The sequence below is a fragment of the Alosa alosa genome, chromosome 11 (assembly GCF_017589495.1).
Source record: "Alosa alosa isolate M-15738 ecotype Scorff River chromosome 11, AALO_Geno_1.1, whole genome shotgun sequence".
NCBI classification, from domain to species: domain Eukaryota; kingdom Metazoa; phylum Chordata; class Actinopteri; order Clupeiformes; family Clupeidae; genus Alosa; species Alosa alosa.
The window spans coordinates 17,419,001-17,442,775 of record NC_063199.1 but is presented as its reverse complement, the minus strand read 5'-3'; the positions used below and the strand labels follow the sequence as shown (position 1 = coordinate 17,442,775).

Here is a 23,775-nt window from a genome sequence, read left to right as displayed (position 1 = left end):
TGTGCGTAACGACACCAATCTTGCTCAACAGCGAGATCACAACAGATGATTGGCACGATGTCTTCACAACCACACCACATGATTGGCTCAATGTATTTTACAACACACCACATGATTGGCTCAATGTATTAACATGTCAAAGTTTTGCCGCGGAAGGGTTGTGATATGTGTAGACAACTGCCATATTGGCATTACAAACTAACCCCATGCATTACTATGGAGGATTTTTTGAGTGCTGTACCCAAAAAAAGTAACTAAGTAACTTTTACTTAAAGTACATTTTAAATGAACTGCTTTTTACTTTTACTTGAGTACATTTTCAGATCTGTATTTTAACTTGTACTTGAGTAATATTTCATCAAGGTATTGGTACTTTTACTTGAGTACAATATTTTCATACTTTTTCCACCTCTGGATTTTACATATAGAACTTTACTATATGATAAAAGCAAAATACCTTAGTCAAAAAATAATATCCATGTAACATGAGTGCAACTGTGAAACATTACTTTAAATTCCATTTTAAAGCAACACCAAAGCACTTTTCCTGTCGCACGCACGCAATTGTTTATCTAGCACTGGCTTTGGAAATAATGTCTATAGACAAGGTAGAGTACGTTGCATGATTTTATGAAAGTATGATGTATTGCGTAAGATACGTTAAAACGAACAGAGTATGAGCTGGTAACTGACATTTTAAACAAAACGTCCACACACGACTGAACGTGGGGAGGCAGCGCGACATATATGCGACACGACAAAATGAAGTGTCGTGCAAGTGGATCGGTACCGTAATATCAAGTTACACAGCAGATGAAATCGAAACCTTATTGTAGGCTACCCTTTGTGTCTTACTTTCGTTTTCTCTTTTAGCCTAGGCTACTGCGCGACGTTATGCTCGACTCTGGTGAGTTTTTCTCATTTATTAGTCTATTATCTTAGACTATTTTGTGTTTGTGAAATTGCCGATTGCAGACATGTGCAGAGTTCAGACTTGGTGTCAACCATTCAAAATAACCGCTTTATTATGGCAGAGGCAGACGATATTCGCATCATCAACACTCGGGGTTGTTTCAGGTCAGGACGTGTTGAAGTTGTGAAGGCTACAGAGTTATTAGCTTCCAGTTTACATGAAATGAAGCCTAATATAGACGTTTACCATCCTTGGGGAAATCAAAGACGCGCTTTCTTTCGCGCATGTAAACAATTGAATGAAAAGCCATCAAGTTGGTCCAAGTTATGAATTTGATGGGTAGCCGTCACATTAGTTGTAATGGTCTTTTAGCATTTTAAATATTTCGAGTAGGCCTAGTCCTAAATTGTTATTTATCGTTTTTATGCTGCGGTGCCTGTAACCGTTAAGCAATTGTTCTTGGTTGCCAGACTTTAGCTTTTGGTAGCTTCGAATGCACGTGTTGGTAGTCTAATGATGTATTGGCACAAGTCAAACGTAACTTCAAAACGGAAAAAGTTATTCTTTCACCGATGTGTTATTCAGAGGAAAAAAACTGCTGAAGCCACGTTTTGTGAGTCTTACTAACATACAGGGTGCACCGCTGCTATGCAGTGTTAACATGTTTGCAGGGAGATGTTAGGTGTTGAACTGAGTTGAGTGTTGCTGTGTCTGTCACCTGGCACTGTGAAGGAGGCCCAGAGCTATTGGGGGCAAATGGGTCACAATGGAGAACACAGACTCGGAGGATGGCGTACTCTCCGTGCTTGAGCAGCAGAGTCTGAACCTGGTGGAGGTCATCAGCGCTCAGAGGCCGCACGTGCTTGACCAGCTCCAGAACCAAGTGGAGGGCAGCGTGCGAGACCAGCTGTTGCAGCTGACCAGTCCCCGGGACAAGGCCGCCTGGCTGGTCGACCACTTCCACAATGTGGGGCCGGTGGAGTGTGGACGGTTCCTCGAGATTGTCTGCATGTGCTGCGAGGACATGCCCATGTTCCTGGAGTCACAGCTTATGTCAGTCTCGGGATTTGTGACAGGTACTGTGCCTCCGCCATGCTGATGATGTTGATATCTGGAATACTGAAGTCAGGTGGAATTAATTTGTTTTGAATTGTAACATACCTCAGTCAAAAAATGCATACTAGCAAACACGTTCTTTTTGGTCTCTCTCTGTTGAGTGAGTCTCCAAAGGGGATCTCAGGGTATTTTCTTGTAAAAGTTTAGCTGAGTAGCCTAGTTCCATACATAATGCAGCATGTTATGTCTTTCAGGAGATATCAATTCAATTTTCAATTCAAATGTATTAGTCACATACAATTATAAAGTATAGTGAAATGATTTGTCCACTGTCTCCATGGCTGTGCAATGTGTAAATAAATAAGGAAATTAACAGAAAAAGAAGCTAGCTTGGGGATTCTGTAGCAGGAGCACAAGCATGTTGGAAACATCTTATGCACTTTTTTTATTCATGTTTTCATCATTTAAGCACGTTTTGTAACATGTAATTGAGTAACTGTGCCAGTATTCTGAATTAAACAAAGAACAATGACGCAGTATTCTCAACTGAGGCAATGAAGTGAAAATGAAACCAAAGTAAACTGAAAATAAACTGTTGGCATTTAGCTAATTTCTATTTATTCTTCTGATTCTTAGGCAATCATATTGAATACTTTTCAGTGTTTGGCTTGATGCTTGAAGAATCATGCCAAAACCCCCCCTGTAATACTCGTTTTTGTTATGTTTGAAGGTGATGTTGGAAATCAACACCAAACAAAGAGATCAACTACTGTGCAGATATCTGCTAAGCGTCCACGATTAGGTACTTTCTTAATTGCTAACTTCCTTATTGTGGCCAGTTGTAGCACAACATTTAACCCATCTCTAGATTCTGGGTATTTTCACGCAACATCAAAGTCTGTGATAAACATTGGAGGTATTAAAACATTAGTTTAATAATTAATCTTTTAATTAATTGTGATATTTTACACTAGATGTGAAATTAGAAATACTTGCTTAATGACAATTTGACAACATTGACATTTTTAAAAATATATAGGCCTACTTTCTTGCATTTCCTTTTAGACCATGTACAGAGCTACACAGATGAAACTAAGTCATTACTGCTGCAAAAACATAAAAGCTTCACAAAGAATGTTGTTAGCGAGGTACGTCTGGACGAGACGTTGGTCAGCCTGCGCCGCAGGATCGTCCCCCGAGGTCGAGACAAGGCAGCTAGAGTGCAGGTCACGACCTCGGCCTCCTCCTCCTCCTCCTCCTCCGACCTCCAGGACTCTGAGGAGGCTTGCGTGGAGGACCGGGTGGCGGTGACGTCCCTCCTGAAGACTACTGGCCAGGCCACGGTGCTGCTGGGGGTGGCCGGCTCAGGGAAGACCCTGCTGGTGTACAGCTTGGGTCAGCGCTGGGCCCAGGACGCCTACCCGGCCCTCAAACTGCTCTTCCTGCTGGAGTTCCGCCAGCTCAACGCTGTCTCCCGCCCGATCTCTCTCAAAGACCTCCTCTTCCGTTTCTTCCTTCCTGCTGAGAGTGACGATCAGGCCGAAGCCGTGCTCGACTACGTAGTCTCCAACCCTGAGAAGGTGTGCTTCATATTCGACGGCTATGACGAGTTTCGGGGAAAGTTTGCGAACCCTGGCGACCTCAGGGGGGCCTTTGACCCACGCTGCCCGCTCCCAGTGGCGGAGCTCTTGTCCGGGCTGTGCGGGCAGAAGATCCTCCCGAGGTGCACCCTGCTGGTCACCTGCAGGCCCCGAGATGTGACTGACCTGTTTGACAGCTCGGGCTGCCGCATCGGCGAGCTGCTGGGCTTCGAACAGGAGCACATCCGCGAGTACGTACGGCACTACTTCCAGAAAAGGGATGAGGCGCTGAAGGAGCTGGCGGTCAGTAACCTGACCTCCAGCCGCCACCTGCTGACCATGTGCCATGTGCCAGCACTGTGCCACCTCTGTTGCGTGTGCCTGGAGCACCTGTTCGCCCGGGAGGGCCCTAGCACGACCACGCCACTCCCTGCCACCCTCACGCAGATCTACTTCCAGATCCTCGCCGCATTCCTGAGTCGCCGCACTCCACCTGCTCGGGACGGCGCAGCCTCCAGAATGTCGGGGGCTCGGCTGGACAGCGTCACGCAAGTGCTGGCCAAGCACGCTGGGCTGCTTCGAGAGCTCGGCCGTCTGGCCCTGGAGGGACTGGAGGAGAGCCGGATCGTGTTCGCAGCGGAGAGACTCCGGCCTGAGCTGGCCGAGTTCGGCAGCCGCACCGGGCTCCTGTGCCCAGTGGAACTGACGCTGGAAGACGGGGAGAGGCAGCCGGGGGTGTCCTTCATGCATCTCACTATGCAGGAGTTTCTTGCCGGACTCCACCTCATGACGAGCGCCGAGGTCTCGGACACTCAGTTCAAGAAGAAGCTGACCCTCAAAACACAGTGGAGAGCCAAGAACGAGCCCAAGACCGTCTTCACAGACTCACTCCAGCTGTACCTGTGCGGTTTCCTCGCTTCCACATGCACGCCCTACCTGATCCAGCTGGCCAGTGGTGGCGCCAAGCACATGGTCCAGAAGCGCCGGACGCACGTGGTGAAGGTTCTGGAGAGCTTTGCGGGGAGTGCCAACCTCAGTGGGCCCAAGATGGTGGAACTCTGCCGCTGTGCCCACGAGTCACAGGACGTGCAGCTGGCGGCAAAGGTCGGCTCAAGGCAGTGCTTCGAGCTCAGGAACATTCGGGTAACCCCTGTTGACCTGGAGGCCCTGGCCTTTGTGGTGTCAGCGGCTGGTGAGAGCATCGCATTGGACTTTGGAGGCTGTTCCATGGAGCCAGAATCTCTGGACCTGCTGGATGGCTGCAGAAACGTGGAGGCCCTTATGTGAGTTAGTCAACAACAAGGTGTCTTCTTTTTCATCTTTAATTTATGTCAAAAAATGTGTTCAGCCTAGATGTCAGCCTTCCCCTCCAGGACAGTTTGATAGTGGGATTATTTTGACAGTATGAAAGCACAAAACCATGTAGAAAACATATAACAATGATTTAGCTCAACAGAACACTTTGCCTATAGAATAAAGGGATGAGAGTAAATATGACAATATCCTGTGTGCTGATTTACATATGAAGAGGTACCGGTAGCATGAACGGTGTTGAAGGGTTTGTCATGACCCTATAGAATCTAAAAGAAAAGAAATGGAAATATTCAGTCAGAGAGTTTTTGCTTTTAAAGATGCATTTATAAATCTGTACTTTGAGCATGTCACCACATTTATTGTGGGCTGCCGTGGCCTACAGGTTAGCGCTTCGGACTTGTAACCAGAGGGTTGCCGGTTTGAACCCCGATCAGTAGGAATGGCTGAAGTGCCCTTGAGCAAGGCACCTACAGTGTTTCCCACAGAATTGGATTCAATTTGTGGCGGTAGCTGACTTGGGGGGGGGTGGTGGTGGTGGTGGTAGCCTATAGGTCTGAGTGCCATCACTGCTGATGTGTGGATGCAATTCAGAACATTTTCTGCATAGTTAAAATAAAGGTTCGTACTTCTCCTTGGGACAAGCACTGAATTTTGGAAAACACTTTTCCATTTACATCGGGATTTTGCAAACATTCAGTGTCGGAGTCAATAAAATGAGCCCTTTAACGAAATTGACAAGCAGCTGTAAGTAGGCTAAGCATGCTAAATTCGACATCCAAACAGTATTCTGACGTTAGCTTTGAGATACTGCTTGATTGCATAACTTAACTTAGTTTAGTCTCTTCAGTGTAGCCTACTATGTTGTGATAAGATCTTAGCAGAGTTAACTTCAATGCAGCAGTTTTGAACAAATTTCGCAGCGCAGTCCGCGATGCTAAGCGGATTTAATAACAATTTAGCCAGGCGTATTCTATGCAATGCGTTCGCTGGACAAACGCCAAAGTATGCTGGCCAACACGCTGGCTGGGCTGCTGAGAGCTCGGCCCGTCTGGCCCTGGAGGGACTGGAGGAGAGCGGATGTTCGTGAGAAGGGAGGAGACTCCGGCCTGAGCTGGCCGGAGTTAGGCAGCCGACCGGGGCTCCTGTGCCCAGTGGAACTGACACTGGAAGGCTGGGAGAGGCAGCCGAGGGGGTGTCCTTCATGCATCTCACTATGCAGGAGTTTCTTGCCGGACTCCACCTCATGACTTAACTTAGTTTAGTCTCTTCAATGTAGCCTACTATGTTGTGATAAGATCTTAGCAGAGTTAACTTCAATGCAGCAGTTTTGAACAAATTTTACAGCATGGTCACGATGCTTGATTTAATAAAAATTTAGCCAGGCGTGTTCTATGTAATGCTTCTATGTGGCAACAACAATCCTTCAACAATCGTGAATATTTTGTTAAATGCACATGCAGAGGAGGGGCAGGGGGATACGAGAGAGAGCGGGGCGGGACAAGGAAAGGCTGCGTGCGTATAAAGCGCAGCTCAATGGCAATGCAAGGATTCTTATACTTAATTTAATTTATATTAAATTAAATTAAGTTAAATTAAACATATAATATTTATGTGTGGCGGCCGATTTTTATTTCGTGGCGCCCCGTCACAGATTAGTCAATTTATGGGAAACACTGCACCTAACCCCTCACTGCTCCCCGAGTGCCGCTGTTGTAGCAGGCAGTTCACTGCGCCGGGATTAGTGTGTGCTTCACCTCACTGTGTGTTCACTGTGTGCTGAGTGTGTTTCACTAATTCACAGATTGGGATAAATGCAGAGACCAAATTTCCCTCACTGGATCAAAAGAGTATATATACTTATACTTATATATTTGGGTGTAGCTGTATAGTTTATGCTAGAGGCCCATAGAGGCTAGGCCCATTTGTGTTGTTGGTGGTGATGATTGTGTACCAGTATGTATGGGTGTGTGTGTAGATGTATGCAGATTTTGTGCATTTTTGTGCCCTTTTAGTTTCCGTAGCCGAAAGTATGATGATGTTTTTGCTGAGATGTTGTCTGCCGTCATTCCAAAACTCCAAACCCTGAAGCGTCTTCAGTGAGTCATTCAAGCATAACACCTTGCAAGGCACATTTGTAAACAGCGATTTCTGTGGTGCCAAGTGCCAACTGTAGTTATGGCACTTAATGTGTAACATCTTTTTACAATATACAAGGCCAAATATTGTAGTAAAGCGTTTTCTCCCTGTCCTCAGTCTGACAAGTGCAAACCTAACAGAAGTTGGAGCTGCTACACTTGTTCAGGCCTTGAAGAACTGTCCTCTGATTGAACATGTGGAGTAAGTGTGATATCAATCATGGATATACTTCAGATGCAGTAAAGGTAGACACAGTGAATGCTTCTGGTTTCTGTTTTGACATCACGTCTTGTTGGTCTCATGGGGCTTTTCCGACAGCAGCCTGTTCACGTGCCGATGTGGTGCAAGATGAGCTGAAATTGCTGTTGTGGTTTCAGTTTGGGAAATAGTTTAGACTTGCCATGCACGTCTTGGCAAGTTAATCCCTTGCTGAACAGAAAAATAGGCCTAAGTGAGACAAATGAAAAAGTATAAAGTCTGCTAGTTTTGGAGCAGCTTTTAGTGTGTGTTAGCCTAGAAATCTAGACGCGCCTCTGGCTCGTCAGGCTAAGTGTGTGTAAAAGTGATGCGCGAGTCGTTGGTTTTTATGACTCACATCCGCCCAACATGACAAAATATGTGTTACATATCGACCTGAACCTGACCCGACTCACAAATGGCTAATTTGAATGGTATGTAATGTGGTTGCGTCCATATGATGGAATAGGCATGTTTCCTTATTTTATAAGACATTCATGTAGGCTAACAAATAAAATTAAAGCACTTTTTAATTCATGGGACAATCCAATGCAGTCAATGTAGCCTTGTCTAAATTTTTTTATCTAAGAGTGAGCTGAGGAGCAGGGATGTTACCAGACATTGTGGTTAGGATCTAATCACATCTATCCGTTTGCTTACATCAGGTGTTTTATGAAATAGAAGCGTTATTTAGGCTATCACCTGCATAATTATAAACAACAGTTTAACTTATAGTGCGGATAGGCTTTGTCCCCTCCAATGGGGTATTTTTGTATCCAATCAACGCTGGTGTGTATTTGAGACAGAGAGGAAGAGAAAGTGGAAGTCTCTCTTTAGCCTACTGTACATCACACACAATTCTGCACATGGATTGTTGCACATGTTGGACATGTTGGCCCACGCATCACTAGTTTTGGGGACTAACAGTTTTTCAAATAGAATTGGCTTGTCATTTATCATCGACGATATGTGACTAAGACTAATCTATTGATTGTTCTGTTTTTAGCCTCAGTAACAATAACATAACAGACCGAAGTCTAGAGAAGATAATGGACACTTTTCCCCAAGTCTCAAATTTGAAAACAGTTTTGTAAGTTTTCCTGTCTTTTTCTTTGTTTTAGTTCTATTTCAGGGCCTTATGTTATGCCAACTGCTGTGTCTCTATGCAATGCATTGCTTTTTCACTTTTTAAAACCACATTTAGCCAGTACAGGCTCTCACCAGTCTCCACAGCCAATAAAGGTGGCGTCATGAAAAAATATGCTAACATATGTAGTTTTACATTCATGATTTCACTGTTAACATGATGTATACACAAATCAGATGTTTTCAAGTATATCGCAGCATGGAATATGATCTTGAGTATTTGAAACAATTATCTTTCGAGTGAATCATGCACATTCTCTAAGAATCTTGTTCAGACGTGAATCATGCAGTACAGTATACAGTAAAGTATCAAATACATTTACAGGCTGGGGAGAAACATTTATACCTGGAACGGACTGTTCAGACTTGTCAAGATGATGATGACCTGTGACACTCTTCAGCTTGTGCTTGTAAAGTGAGTTGAGCTACTATATTGTGTCTTGTGGAGAGAATACTTTGTGATTAGAATCATTTAGCATTTGACACAGCCTAACACTTTCTTTTTATATCAGGGGAGCCAGTGTGACTAAGACAGAGGAAGTGCATGAATTCAACCTCCATTTTATCGGCAGGAAAAGGTATGTGATAGTTGACACCAGAACCTTCTTAGTTGTAACTGAGAGTGGGTCTGGGGAAGGTTCATTCACAGCACATTTCCGAAGGGGGGTCAACAATGGACGTCGATCACAATGCCTCTGCACGCATTATGATCAACGTCCATTGGTGACACCCCTTCGGAAATGAGCTGTGAAGTAACCTTCCCCAGACCCAAGCTAGGTTTGTGGATGAGTAGCAAAACCACAGCTCTCCTGACACAGGAATAAGGAAGTTGGTTCACAATATTTAGATAAGATAATCAAATCACATGGTTTACCAGGGCAGTGTACAATGCACTATTGTTAAGAAGTTAAAACTTGATTTAATATGAACAAGCCAATTAAGATGTACTTTGCCTGATTAACTTATAAATAAATATGCAATATGTTTGTGGTCATCTAGATAGCTGTGTTGGTTTATTTAATGTTAGCTAGGCCAGGACCTGTGAGCTGTCATTAAGACGAAGATTAATCTTGGGTGATATCTGTTTTGTTTTTTTTTGTTTGCCTAGTGAGAGCAACTTGAACAATCTTGACCAGGACAGTGAAACTTCAAAGACTCTTGTGTATGTACAAGCTGAATTATACTCACATCATGTGTATTTATTCATGTTTACATTAAGATACATTATGATTATATTTCACTTGTGGTTAATATTGAAACTGCTGATTTATCGTGCTATAATATGTATTATACATATGTATTATTATCATATGTATTATTATCCATAATATGTAGAGTAAGAAACATTATTGTGGGATTGATATTGTGGTTAATATTGAAAAGGCTGACTTCCCCTCACTATTGGCTGCTTTTAGCTGGACAGACTATAACCTCAGTGTGCCTCGTTTGAAAGATTTGTGTGATGCACTGAAGAGCTACCAGGGCTTGACAAAGCTTAAGTGAGTAGTAACACAACACAGTATTGCTACATCAGCATTTACTGAATCCAATGTGATTTTATTAGTATTGTACGACAGAGTATTAGGCCCACACATGAAGAAAAAAAACATTTGCTGCCGTTGCTCCGTTGCTCTCTCTCCAAACTAATTTTGATGATATGTCAAGATAAAATGTTGAGATTAAAGTCGACATGATATGTCAACTTTATTCTCGAAATTTCGAGTTTAATCTCATCATGGCAAAATATGTTTTTCTTCATGTGTTGCCCTAATAGGCCTTTATCACGGCAGCCGAAGTAGGAAGTGAACAGCCCTGTTCCTGTGTGAGCACAGGTGTTTCTAATTAAGTGTCAGATTCGACCACAGTTACTTCAACCAGAGGCCTCGTTAATGTTTTTAGGAACACCTGTGGTTTGCCTGCCAACAGGAAAGTGAACAGCCCTGCTTCAGCTGCCCGTGGGCTGCCGTGATAAAGGCCTATACTCCGTCGTAGTATTTAATTATTTTAAAGGGATATTCCTTGTGAAATATCCCTTTAAGTATACTTAAAAAATGTTACTCTTAAATTCCTTAATCCCTGATTAATGATAACCATGGGTTTTACAGGCATAGGGAACATGATTTGAAACTCTAGAAAAATACATTAGACACTCTGTTACTCTGTATCTGAGTTGGCGCGAAGCATGGTACGGTGACAAGTCCCTTGGTCCTCTGTCCACAGCCTGTCGAGGAACTGGCTGGGGAATCAAGGAGTGATGAAACTGCTTAAGCTGCTATCAGCCCTGGGGACCATACAGGAAGTGATGTAAGAATCCATGCTTCTAGATTCCCGCTAGCCAAGTTCCTTAGCCCTTGCATTACCACCACTACTATGCATAGTGCAGTGTCACATTTATTACAAATGAATTACACACGAACACCTTTACATAACTAAACTCAAAGCAACAAGGTGACTTTTGTTAAACTGAATCAACACATTTACTTTTAGATTGCAGTGTGAGAGCTGTGTAAGAATGTGTAATCTCATAGTCTCATGCTTGGCTCTGTGCTAGTGTCAGTGAGAATGGTGTGGACATGGATGGTATGGTGCTCATCGCTGACCTGCTCTCCAAGGACACTGGTCTGTCCCAGGTGGATGCCAGGTAGGCCACTCTTGTAGGCTAACAGTGCACAGATGTCCACATTTGCGTCTGTTGGGCTATGACCGTTGCCATTGCTTTAGTTGGACTGTTGAGCATCTGTTTTTCATTTTTGACAGCGACTGTGGAGGGAAAGGACTGGTCTTGAAGTTTCTGCCAAGAAAAAGGTAAAGTGCTCTCAGCCTGTCATGATAACAGATCCAGTCTGATGTCAGTCTGATGTTATTTTAATAGTTACTCAATCAGACTGGATCAAATCTATTGTTGTTGTTACAGCAAGCCGATCCCAGCATCTCAACAGACCCAATCCCAAATGAGGAAGAGACTTGACTCCGAAGACACCAAACAGCAAGGGGATCAGTTGAGAAAAACATTCTGGTGTGACTAGGAATTAACTCACTTTTTCATTTTCTGTTATTGTCTCACCCCGGTGGCCTTTCAAAGAAATAAAGCATTCAGTAGCACAGGTGTAGATCCTGTCATTGTGTGGACAGCACAGTCACACAACTTCAGACATAGGAAGCAGACGTATACATTTATTCATGGCTGTTACTCTCTCAAAACACTTAAAACTTGCAGCAAAAGCTAATTTTGCCTTCAAACAACACATCCTGTCGTCAAATCACTGTGTGATTTCAATCAATCATTACAAACTGGACAACAAAATGCAAAATATAGTTCTCAAAATTAGCATTTTTGTTATGTCTGTTTAATTTCTTTCTCATTTTTCTGGAATCAGAAAAAACTGTGAAAAGACTAAATGTACTGAAAAAAAAAACTTTATTCATTCCTCCCAAGATGTAACTGTCACTGACATGTAAGACCTACAGTAAGCACCTAGGCAAGACAAATTTCATTGAACTACAGTTTGTCATTTTTCATCGAAATAGACCTACAGTAAACACCTTTTGTACTGTTTTTTTCACCAAATAAGCAATACAGTACTTTGTCTAAATGAGCATTACAGTAGATCCATACTTCCAAATAGCAACACAGAACAGACATGGCATCTCTTATGGATAATGAATGATTGCTGATTGAAGAATTGTGTTTCACACAGGTATATCAGAGATTCAGACTGATGCAAGGAATCTCTATGCAAGGAATCTCCACCAACTGTGAAAATATGTTCTCCTTTTGTTTAGCACAGGAATTTGGGGTTTCTGAATGACTTCTGTGTGAACTGTTTTGCAAAAGGGTGTAACAAATATGTGAACCCAATGAATATGTGTGAACACATTCGCAAGAGATGACTTCTGCTGTGCAGAGAAGTGTTCATGAAGACCAAGTGGATCCCAGTTTCTTTAAGCAGGTCAAAGCAATCGAGAAAACCTGTAAATCAGAAAGTTGGGAAATGAGGGTTACACACAACTTTGTTCCCACTTGATAGTATAGCACACAGGCCTTCTGTGTTTGATCATCTTTGAACTTTTGAACTTTATGCTCTTGACTGACCTTTTTAATCTTTACCATTTCATTTCCTGCAGTCTGAAACACAGCACCATCCAGCCAGCCAACATGGACAGACTGTGCAAAAAACTGAAGCACTGTCCCGGCATGCTAAATTTAGAGTAAGTGTCTCCCGATTGTCTTCCTGTATTTCTTGTAATTTATCTCTTTCTCTCTCTCTCTCTTTGATATTACAACAGTATATTTTTCTATATTTTTATCTCTCAGTACATACAAGGATAGTGGGTGAGATCAAATCAGGGATGCAAACTGCTCACCTTTTTGATGCTAAAACAAATTTGGAAGTCAGAGGCCTGTTCAGTTCCGTGTGCATTCTGATTGGCTTTCAGGTTTCAGATATATGCTGTATGTCCCCTATGTGCCTTTTTCAGCTTTTCTTTTGGGACCTTTGAAGACAACACCATTAATAAGCTAGTGAAGAACCTCCCTAGCATGATGGGTCTTCACCTGCTGAGGTGAGAAAATCTCACTGTGGTCTTGACTGAGCTGCTGCTTTTGACACTGAATGCTGTGTAGTTTATATATTATATTATCTTATGTTACTATAGCAATGGTCACCTTTTTGTGTAATTATTCGATTTAACTCACACTGGCTCTTGTCCTGTGTGTCATAACTAATGTTGAGACAGTAAAGTTTTGTAGGATTGTGAGTGTTTTGACTTTTGATTGTGTTGTTTTCATAAGATATACCAGTATTGTATACCTTATGTTTTTATGTGTTTTTACGCTTCAAGGAGTGACACTCATCAGTTGTGGTGTTTATGATGTTTTGTTGTAATGTAATGATTTGAATTTCCCTTGCCTCCTGCAGTCTTAGTCATGTCCAGATGTCCACAGATGGGGCTCTGTTATTGGTCCGTTCTCTAACGGACTGCCCACGGGTAAAAGCAGTGGAGCTCAGGTGCGTTCTCCAGCATCGTGATCCTCATTGTTGTCATTTATGACTTAAGCCATATTCAGCAAATACTCATGAGTGCACGCATGATAAACCTAGTGTTTTCACTGAAAATACCATCCCTAAGTAGGTTTTTAAACTCTTTTAAAGGAACCATATGTAGGATTGTGGCCAAAACTGGTACTGCAATCACTTTCAAATTACTGTAGAGCGGTTTATCCCCTCCCCCTCCCCCCTGACTCGAGGTTGCCAACCCGGATGCCAAAACACTACTGACTTTGCGATTAGTAGATAGGTGGAGGGATGAAAGCATCATTCCAAAACACAACATGACATGACAAAACACGACATCAACATCAGTTGAGGGCTGCAACTTCAATTTTTAAATGACAATATCCTGGCCGGACTACTGTTGTCAGTGATATAAGTATTTGAACATGATTTCTTAATGTCTAGTGACATATCAGGGACATTTTATGATTAATTGAAATACATTTCTTACATACGGTTCCTTTAACTCATCTAAATCTACATAATCTTAATACCTGAGGACCTGTGTTAATCCCATTTTTTTCTGTTTTTATGTTAATAAATTACAAAGTAATCATTTTGCCACCATGAACTGATGTTTAGGAAAGTGTTATTGTTAATCCTAGCTTGCTGTAGGGGTTGTATTTGCTTCTTTTCATTTACAAAATCAGCAGCATGTGATATGTTCAAGGGTGCCCAAATCTTTGCATACAACTGCATGCCATGTTTCCATCAGTGCATATTGTACATGTACAGTGCATGCATATTGTCTCCTTTTGGGCTTTTGGTTTCATACAATGGCTTTTGGTGTGTGTGTGTGTGTGTGTGTGTGGTGTGTGAATCTGTTTAACAGAGTAGTCATGAAAGTTATGTGCTCTTCAGGCCCAGAGGAGAAGCCTTCATAAAGTTTTGGGAACTGAAAGCAGAACATGCGACTTGCAAGTGAGTATCGTTTTCTCTCTCTTCTCTCTCTCCTTCGCTCGCTCTGTCTGCTGAGGCTTGGAGAGGAAGTTAACTCTTGCCGCTAAAATGATGATTGTGGGTATCTGGTGCTCCGTAATTACAGGATCTGTAATCCTTGTGCCCACATACTCACACCACTTACTGTGGTGAACTGGTGAGTGGTGATGCAGCTGCATTTGTCTGTTTTTGATTCGTTTTGTTTGCTTGTGTCCTCAGGCTCACTCAATATAAGCTGAACAGCAGAAATGTGAAAAAACTCTCTGAAATCCTCGAGCCCTGTGCACGAATTTCTGACCTCGAGTATGTCAATGTCAATGTCTATTTATTTATCCTCCTGAAGTCTTCATTGTATGACCTTGAGCTTAACTGTGGCCACTTGTAACTAAGTGCACTTAACATGGAGAAGTCATTTATAAATTCAATACAGAATCCAATGTAGCAACTGAATTGCCCAAACTTTTCCAGAAATATGAATATGCTCTGGCTTCCGTACAGTAATTTTGGAGAACTCCATGTTACACACGTTAATGTATCATGTATATAAACAATAAATGTCTGTCTGGTTGTCTGTAAATATCTGATGTTATTTGTATTATGTTTTTCATGCAGGTTTTATTCTGAATGCTTCTTTGTGACATATTTTGTCTCCTTTCCCCTCTAGTCTGTCCAGTAATCGCCTTCAAGATGAGGGTGTGGAAATCTTAATGGACTGGCTCCCAAAACTGCGAATCGGAAACTCTGTGAAGTAAGTGACTTGAAGTTGCAGTGCAGAAAAGATGTACATTTATTTTGTGGACCTGAGCCCTTCAACTTGCCATGTCTCTCCAGTTTTAATCTAACAGTCAACCCACACGAAAACTAAACAAAGCAAACACCATTCTCAGGTTGGGGCTACACCAGGTCTGCAACTGAAGCACTCTGTTCGCATAGCGTAAAAATAGTTTTGGGAAGTGGTCTAATTTTTTCGGATGTGTCCATGCGTACAGTGGAAGCTAATTGTTGCAGCAGATGCTCTGCCAGCAGAATGCTTCAGTTACGTGCCCGCGGTAGTCTCAATAAAGCATATCATCACAGTGCAGATAGACCCCAACCTAAACGGTAACAATTTCCGTTATTATTGCAAGGGGAGGGGAAATCCCCCTTTATGCAGACCAGAGTAAGCCCTTTTTAAAGCTGGTTTACACAGGTGACTGTACTCTCTTGTAGCAGTGGCAGTGGTTCCTCTACCATTCTAGCCTGGTTCACATGACTAATTAAATTAAATCATGTCCTTAAGAATGATTATGTATCTTAATGGACTTGAACACAATTATGTTTATTTGTACTTATTAAGAGAGAAAGTTTATTTTTTTGAAAAGTCGAACTGTCCCGCTTTGCTCCCAAGTAGTATACGTTGCTCTATAGTAATCAAGGGATCTTAGCCCTAAACCTTTAAAGCTGGAGGTGGTACTCTCTTGTAGCATAGTGGTTCCTTTTGCACAAATCTGTGTGACTTTTAACTTTTTGGCGAAAAGTAGGAACACTGGAATATTTTGCTGACTTTAATTGGCGTGAACAACGCGTTTCGCAATTGTGAACCATGTGAACCTGATGAAGCAAATTGCGAAATAAAGTCAGCAAAATATACCCTCCAGTGTGCGATGTATACTACTTTTTGACTTTTCTAAATGCTGCAACCATCAGGACCTGGTGAAAGAAGGGCTGTGCACAGGGATTTTGAACCTTGTACTTTTTTTTTATTGTTGTTTTTGGAACCTGCTGTGTTTGATGTTTTTGTTGTTCTTGTTGAATAGCTTAAATGACAACGGGCTCACTCAGGCCGGTGCCCTCCACCTGGCGAACTCCATCAGCACCTGTGAGAAGGTGGCGGCAGTGAATGTCAGGTGCAGTTTGATTTTATAATTTCACTGCCACTGTTTTTCAACCTCGTGTGTGATGTGATTTTTTAAAATCTCTATACCATGGGTTCCCAAACTCCATCAATGTGGGCCTCCTCTCTGAAAACAATGACACCTCCCTTGTCTTTGTTTTAGTCTGGGGGACGAGGAGAAGTCCCTGATTCGCTTTATGCAGGAGAGTGTGCAGGAGAAAAGTCTGAGGTGAGTTAGCACACAGGAAACTTCTCTGTCTGTCTGAATGAATGTGCTCGACCGCAACACTTCATGATCGTCTCACAGGTGTGTGTGTGTGTGTGTGGGTATGTGTGGGTGTGTGTTGGTACAAAGCAGATCTCATTCATAGAGCAAAGCCTCCTTTCTGCCACTCCTCAAGCCACTTCCTGTTCCACTCTTTGCTTACTTCCTGTAGTTTGAGAGAATGCCACTTCAGACCTGAGGATTTGCAGAAGCTTGTGGAGATCCTTTGCAGATGCCCCAAACTGGTCAACCTAGAGTGAGTTTCATTACATCTACATTGAAAACAATTAATTTACAAACACTATGAGACTAATGACCATGACTAGTACCGTAAAACTCCAAACAATAGCCTGGGCTTTTATTTTCCCAAATCGCCAAACTGCACCGGCTAGTATTAGAGACAGGCGCCTATATGAGACAGGCCTTTAATTCCCTTTACACAAAACTTTTCCTCTGCAAAGATGGAAAATATTATAGAATTAATTATTTTAAACACACTGAATGTCTACCTATATGACTAGGTTATCTGATGACAATTACGGATCATCATTCATTTAGTGTTGAGATGTTGTTCATTGAGTAAGATACAGTAAGATCCAAATAGGATAGCCAGAACAGATGAAACACGTTTTAATTAAACGTAATTTACAAAGAGATTGTATCACACTGAAAGCTCATATTTTGTCACTAGCAAATAGCCTATATCGGTCCTTTGTCAAATACAGTTGCATTATCAGCCCTGACCAAAACCAGGAATTATTTATGCAAAAGTGGAACGTGCTTAATGTTTCATTCTCCCTCCTTTTCGGCACGAATGAAGCAGCATGAGAGAGCATGAACCATATTGTTTCTCCCGTTTTATATTTGCCAAATTTGTCTACATTCAAATCATAGCCTACTTCCAGGCGCATTGGGAACATATTTTTGACCATGGGGTGCTGAATAACAAAATAATCATAGATGTCCGACGATTTCTCCCCCAGCATATGATTCAATTTAGACAGCTAACACGCCATTTCAGCGCCGTGTATGAGTAGGTCTAAGAGTGAGAAGTTTTATAATGCCCTGGGCAGCCACATTCCACTGCAACTATCGCATCACTTGCCAATCCGACTCATCAATAAAAACTGTCGCGGCGCACACACCAGTCCCATAGAAGCACTTGACTTTACATCATTAACCTATTTCAGTATACCTGTGTAGCCAGAGAATGTCCGTAGACGGGCTCTGATATAGCCTAGTCTAAGGTAAATTCCTTTTCTGACTTCTTTCTCTTTATCGCCATGGCATTTAGAATAAAGAATAACGTTCGCGAACCGTTCTGGTTTTGTTGCCAGCATAAAAACAAGCTTACCATCGGCCTATCCGGAAATTTTAAACACAAGGGATGAATTGAACGATGACGAAGTCGGACATATAGGCATAGTTCATATTGAAAAAAAAAGTTATACAATTTGGAACTCTAGCTTTTCCCCACCGCAGTCTTTCAATGCCATCTAATCATAATGTGCGCAGTCTGCGCCATACTTAAGCCCAAATCACACCCAAGATTTGCGACGAGATGAGCAGCAACTTGATGCAACATTCTAAAACCTTGCAACTGTGACCAGACATGCTGAATGCTTTGCGACGGCTTGAAACGACGTGCAACATCTAATTCACACTGCTGTAACGGTTTCGTGTCATTGCGAATCTTAGGTGTAAATTAGGCTTTAAACAGACGATCTGACGGGTTTTAGAAGATTAAATACAACCCGAAACTAAAAAACAGACCAGGCCTCTACTGGAGACCGGCCTTTAACCCAAACCTGTAGCCATGCCAGGCGTTTAAAAGAGACAGGCGTCTCTTTGGGACTCGGCGATTAGTTTTACGGTATTATCCTGTATTTTTTTTTTAACTCTGTACAATTGTGAAAGTCGTAATCAAATAATTCAGTTCAGATTTATTTATTTTGGTGACATTTTTAACAATGACCAATGGCTTCACTCAATTAAAACAAAATAAAGACCCCTCCAAAATCCCAACATCAAACTCTCAGTCATATGTATTAGTAATACTAAATAGCAGTATTGTAAATGCCCTGTCACTGTACTGTAAGAGGGTTGTGTTTAAATAAGTGTTTTATCTCTGGTCTGTAGGCTGTCGTACAATACCCTACACAATGAAAGCCTGAGCATACTGAAGAGGCTGGCCCAACTGTGCGCACTGCAGAATCTTGAGTAAGTGTGACACAAACATACACACACACAGACACACACACGCGTATGGCATGCACGCACACAATTTTAACCACACAAGCTAAACTTTGTTTCCTCAAGCACATTTAACCACATATACAGAATTATAGTCTGACATCAGACACACAAACACACACACACACACACACACACATACTGTATGCAACTGAAATTACCACACAAGCATATCTACTCAGTTACACAGGGTTCCTACACGGTATGGAAAACCTGGAGAAGTATGGAATTTGATTTTAGTAATTTCCAGGTCTGGATAAGTATGGAAAAAAGAAACAAGGGTATTGAGAAATATTTGTGTTTCCAGACTATTGCATCTACAGTACTAATCACTTCACTCAGGTCATAATGAACCATTCCTACTGTTGTGTAGCTTAACTGTCAGTCCACATCAGCAAGATACAATTGAATGGGGGTCCTCAGAAAAAAATTATCTCCCACAAGGGGACCCTGGTACCAAAACCAAATCAACCCCTGTTCTATGCAAGTGGCCTACACCATTGTGCACTGGTATGTTTGCTTAGCTCTGCTATTTTCGGCTAAAACACATGTAGACTTTTTTGATTTTATGTAAAAGATACCAAGACATGGACACTGCGTTATCTGATAAACTGTTATTGCAAACAAATAATATTGTTTATGGTGATTTCTGAGGCCTCTGCCAGCAGTGCACTATTCTCCAACATATGTAGGCTATGCTTGTATCTACAGAGAACTAAAAATATGAGTGCACCTTCCAACACAGCACTTCCCCCAACAAAAAGTATCCAAGGCCTACCAAGTTAATAATAAACATTATTATACAGCTCTTCACAATGCTAGTAGAACGCTCCATTGACTGTCTAGAATATGGACAGAAAAATGTACCGAGAAGTTTGAAAATTTGAGTATGGAAAAATTATGGATTTTTTAAATGGAAAATGTGTAGAAACTATATGCACTATTTATCGGCGGCCGATATATTATTAGCCGATAAGTGAAAAAATGAAAATATTATTATCGGTCCGATAACAAAATTCTGGCCGATAATTTGCGCCGATATTTTTAAAGTCCTAATTTAGGCCTACACGTGAAGGTCCGCCTGGCTACACTGAGCTAGCCTACTTGAGCTTGGTTGGCTATACTTTTTCCTCAATATAATGTCAGCGGTGTGAATGTATTTCACCACTCTAACAAAATCTGTGGATATGCGTTCATTTGGGAATCTGTGCATCTCAAAATCCTCTAGTGAATGATCCGCCATTTAAAGGAGAATTCCGGTGTGATATTGACCTAAAGTGTGTTGAAACATGATACCGAGTGTGAACGTATGTCTCATAGCCCATCTCGGCTTGTCCCCTGCACTCCAAAATCTGGCGCTAGTTAGCCGATGCTACCAACAGCTTTTTCAATGGTGGTGCTTCAGCATTGGGCTAGCCATGCAAATAAATCACTGTTTTACACCATTTACGAGGCTCAATGTATCTCCACACTTCATTGGTAGACTTCCGAGGGCCCTGACATTTAAAACGAGACATTGAGAACTTTGAAAAGCTCTGGTAGTTTACTTACAAGACGCATTTATGCAGACAGTATCTTCACAAAGTTTAGCGCTTGCAGCCATCTTGAATTTAGTCATGATAAGTAGAAATAATTTAGTAAGAATGAACAGGTATGATAGGATCAGATTCCAAAAATAATTCAGTGGAAATGCATGGATTCCAGTTTCTTCCAGTAGCAGCAACTGGAATCCATGCATTTCCACGGAATTATTTTTGGAATCTGATCTAACTAGCGCCAGATTTTGGAGTGCAGGGGACAAGCCGAGATGGGCTATGAGACGTACGTTCACACTCGGTATCATGTTTCAACACACTTTAGGTCAATATCACACCGGAATTCTCCTTTAACCTTAACAGAGCGGAGCTCAGCCCTATCTAGAGCCGTCTTGTGCTGGTGTGTTTACACTTTACCGCGCTGGTTGGGGAAACAAATAAACAAACTTCGTTAGTGGGACGAAAGTACATAAGTAGGCCTAGTTCTAAGTTGTGTTTTAGTATTATATTTGCATTACTTTAGCTTGGGTTTTGTATTATTACCTAGAAATATGCTAACCATTCGGGCTTCAGTTCCAGACAGGTCATCATAATAAGTTATTAAAACCTTCGGGGCTAATGCCTTTCATTTCTGCTGCAGCAGGTTGTGCACAACAGAGTAGACGGACATAAGATAGCCTACAGTCTGAGGAGTTGCAGTCGCAATTCACTGACGTCAGGTTCACTTAAAAGAGCCGCACATACTGTAGGGCTAGGCTACTGTTATGTTGTTGACTGCCATACTATTGAGGACTATTATGAGTTCTGTCCATCATTTGGTGGTAGGTAAAATTACTGCAATAAAATTATGCTTATTAAATGCTTTCCCCAAATCACTTTTCACAATTTTTTTTCAAGAGTAATATTATCGGTTATCGTATCGGTATCGGCCACAACAAACCAATAAATATCGGTTATCGTTATCTGCCCTAAATTCCATATCGGTGCATCTCTAGTAGGAACCCTGGTTACAGGCCACACCAGGTGCACAGTTGAAGTGTTCCATTCATGGAACACAAAAATAGGTTTAGATGACTGGTCTATTTTTCCGAATATACTGTATGCATAGCTATCACATCTGATGTAGCCAGTTCCATTGATTATAGTGGAAGCTAATTATTGCAGCTTATGCTCTGCGAACGGAACACTTCAGTTATGTGCCTGATGTAGTCCTGCACAATTACAGTGTATCACAATATTCTGACAGTATTTGCCATTGCACATATGTTAACTTTGCACTGACCAGATTAATGTTTGATGGTTTTTCAGAATGAGGAAAAATGGATTGTGTCCGGATGTGATAGAGGAGCTCTTCCAAAACATAAGCCACTATCATCCCCAGTGGACCATCAGGTCAGAGAGAGATTGTCAAAAGTAATGTGTTAAATGCAAAAATGTTAAAAGGGATTGTTTGCATATGGACATCAGAAAAGTACAATGGCTCTCTGATAGTAGCGGCAGTTTGTCCTGCAAGTTGAGAAATTAGTTGATATGTGTCGGAAGAAAGCTAGTAGTTCTGCAAAATAGACAGTTTTAGCGATTAAAACGTTTAAATTGTAACAGGAAATGAACACAACGCAAGTGGCAACAGTGGAATAAGCGGGATAATGGACGACACGGTGGTCCTCCGCTTCGCGTCGGGGCCGTTTTACAACCTCGACTGTGCATTAAGTAAGGGATAATGTATTGTCCGCCGGTAATTATCAGAAAATAAGTCCCGACAGGGAGAACAGAACCCCGACGCGACAGCGGAGGGTTTTGCTTCGACCTGAAGGACATATTTTCTGATAATTACCGGGCGGACAATACATTATCCCGCTTTATTACACGGCTACTTGCCAAAACGAAAAGAAACCTAACACAATGAATCTTTAAAAATGATTTTGCTACTGTTTCGTGTCTTCCGCTGACAAAATAAATAGTTCGCCACACAGATAGAACTTGACAGTTTCAGGTGTTCCCTTTCAATGAAATTCCATTGCAATAAGCGAACGGAATTCTTGCGGAGGGATATGAAAGACGTTAATCAACCCGTTGCCATTGACAGCGGTGATTATATACTTTGCCGGTGATTTATATAGAATTAGCATAGGCCCGAACGTTGGGAAGGCCCATTCATGTGAATGGAACTTTCTGCAGCACTCTGAAGAGCCGTGTAATAATTTATGTGAACAGACTACCGTGTCGTCCATTATCCCTTACATAATCCATACTGTACAGATTATTCTGGAGGTAGGATTGTTGTGATTTTGGCCACGGGCCAAACTTCTGATTAATGTCTTTCATTAACTTCTGATTAATGTCTTTCATATCACTCCGCAATAAGTCCGTTGATCGCTTATCGGAAATTCAGAGCCGTAACGTAGCGACACCTGGTGGAAAAATGGACGACTTTCCCATTAATTTTAACATTTACTGCGAGGACGAAACTTTTGAGCGCTAGTGGCCAGCCCAGTTTTTGAATGAGAAAACAGAAAAAAGAAAAAGGGAAACATCTGCTGAAGAAAAGACAAAGAGGCATAAAGTTTTGAAGGACGAAGAGGTCAACAAAATAGAGGAGGACAGACGAACTGCAAACCAAGAGGAGCACAGCATGGGCGATTAAAGTGCTCAAGGACTGGTTAGTGGAGAAGGAGATGTCTGAAAATATAGAAGAATATGAAGCAGAAAATTTAAATAACGTTTTAAGATAATTTTATCCATCTGTTCAGAACTCCACGGGTCAGCCATATTCCGTTGCGAGTTATGTTGCCCTCTGTTGCGGAATAAGCCGTTACTATGGCAAATTTAACGTCCTGAACAACCCGGCATTTAACTCCAGCAACATGAAGCGGCTTAAAGAATCGGCGGCCCTCTCTACAAATACAGCCTTAGGATTGGTCCGGAAGGTTTGGTTTGATGTCCAGTTACATCTTGCACGGCGAGGCAGGGAAGGTAATAGATACCTGACCATGCAATCTTTTGAACTTAAAAAGGATGAGAATGGGAAGGAGTACATCACACTGTCCCACAACGCGGAAACAAAAAATCATAAAGACCCAAGAGACCCGCAAAAGCAAAACTACCGTGGATGTATATTTTCTGAGCCGGGCAACCCCAACTGCCCAGTGGCCAGTTTTAAAGCATATATTTCCCGTTGTCCACCCGATGCAAAATCATTTTATTTGCATCCCCTAAGAAAAGATCAGGCGATCTTGAACCAGCAAGACATCTGGTATTCCAGAGAGGCAGTGGGTCACAATGCCCTGGGGCTTATGATGGCCAACATCAGCCATGCAGCTGGACTTTCACGGCGCTACACCAACCACAGCCTGAGGAGCACCGCAGTGCAGCTGCTGTCAACAGCTGGACTAGAAACCAGAGAGATTATGACCGTCACCGGGCATAGGTGCGTGAGTAGCCTGAAAAGCTACTGGGCTCCAACCACCACAGACA

At 42.1% G+C, this 23,775-nt stretch overlaps 1 protein-coding gene across 2 annotated transcripts in view; it reads left to right on the top strand.

The window, feature by feature from the left end:
- Window positions 1–761: 761 nt before the first annotated feature.
- nlrc5 (NLR family, CARD domain containing 5) overlaps window positions 762–23,775 on the top strand; it is a 34,517-nt gene continuing 11,503 nt past the window's right edge. Inside the window, exons 1-26 of one of the 2 annotated variants that reach the window (XM_048257537.1) lie at window positions 762–907; window positions 1,646–1,989; window positions 2,700–2,771; window positions 3,035–4,832; window positions 6,876–6,959; window positions 7,117–7,200; window positions 8,243–8,326; window positions 8,708–8,797; window positions 8,895–8,960; window positions 9,491–9,544; window positions 9,798–9,881; window positions 10,603–10,686; window positions 10,934–11,023; window positions 11,140–11,187; window positions 11,297–11,398; window positions 12,508–12,591; window positions 12,862–12,945; window positions 13,302–13,391; window positions 14,298–14,357; window positions 14,595–14,678; window positions 15,040–15,123; window positions 16,172–16,261; window positions 16,412–16,477; window positions 16,686–16,769; window positions 18,653–18,733; window positions 21,610–21,693. In XM_048257537.1, the coding sequence (XP_048113494.1) occupies window positions 1,680–1,989; window positions 2,700–2,771; window positions 3,035–4,832; window positions 6,876–6,959; window positions 7,117–7,200; window positions 8,243–8,326; window positions 8,708–8,797; window positions 8,895–8,960; window positions 9,491–9,544; window positions 9,798–9,881; window positions 10,603–10,686; window positions 10,934–11,023; window positions 11,140–11,187; window positions 11,297–11,398; window positions 12,508–12,591; window positions 12,862–12,945; window positions 13,302–13,391; window positions 14,298–14,357; window positions 14,595–14,678; window positions 15,040–15,123; window positions 16,172–16,261; window positions 16,412–16,477; window positions 16,686–16,769; window positions 18,653–18,733; window positions 21,610–21,693 (3,941 nt within the window). In that variant the 5' untranslated portion in view covers window positions 762–907; window positions 1,646–1,679. Of the gene's footprint in view, window positions 908–1,567; window positions 1,990–2,699; window positions 2,772–3,034; window positions 4,833–6,875; window positions 6,960–7,116; window positions 7,201–8,242; window positions 8,327–8,707; window positions 8,798–8,894; window positions 8,961–9,490; window positions 9,545–9,797; window positions 9,882–10,602; window positions 10,687–10,933; window positions 11,024–11,139; window positions 11,188–11,296; window positions 11,399–12,507; window positions 12,592–12,861; window positions 12,946–13,301; window positions 13,392–14,297; window positions 14,358–14,594; window positions 14,679–15,039; window positions 15,124–16,171; window positions 16,262–16,411; window positions 16,478–16,685; window positions 16,770–18,652; window positions 18,734–21,609; window positions 21,694–23,775 lie in introns of both variants that reach the window. The other variant, XM_048257536.1, reaches the window with a different exon arrangement.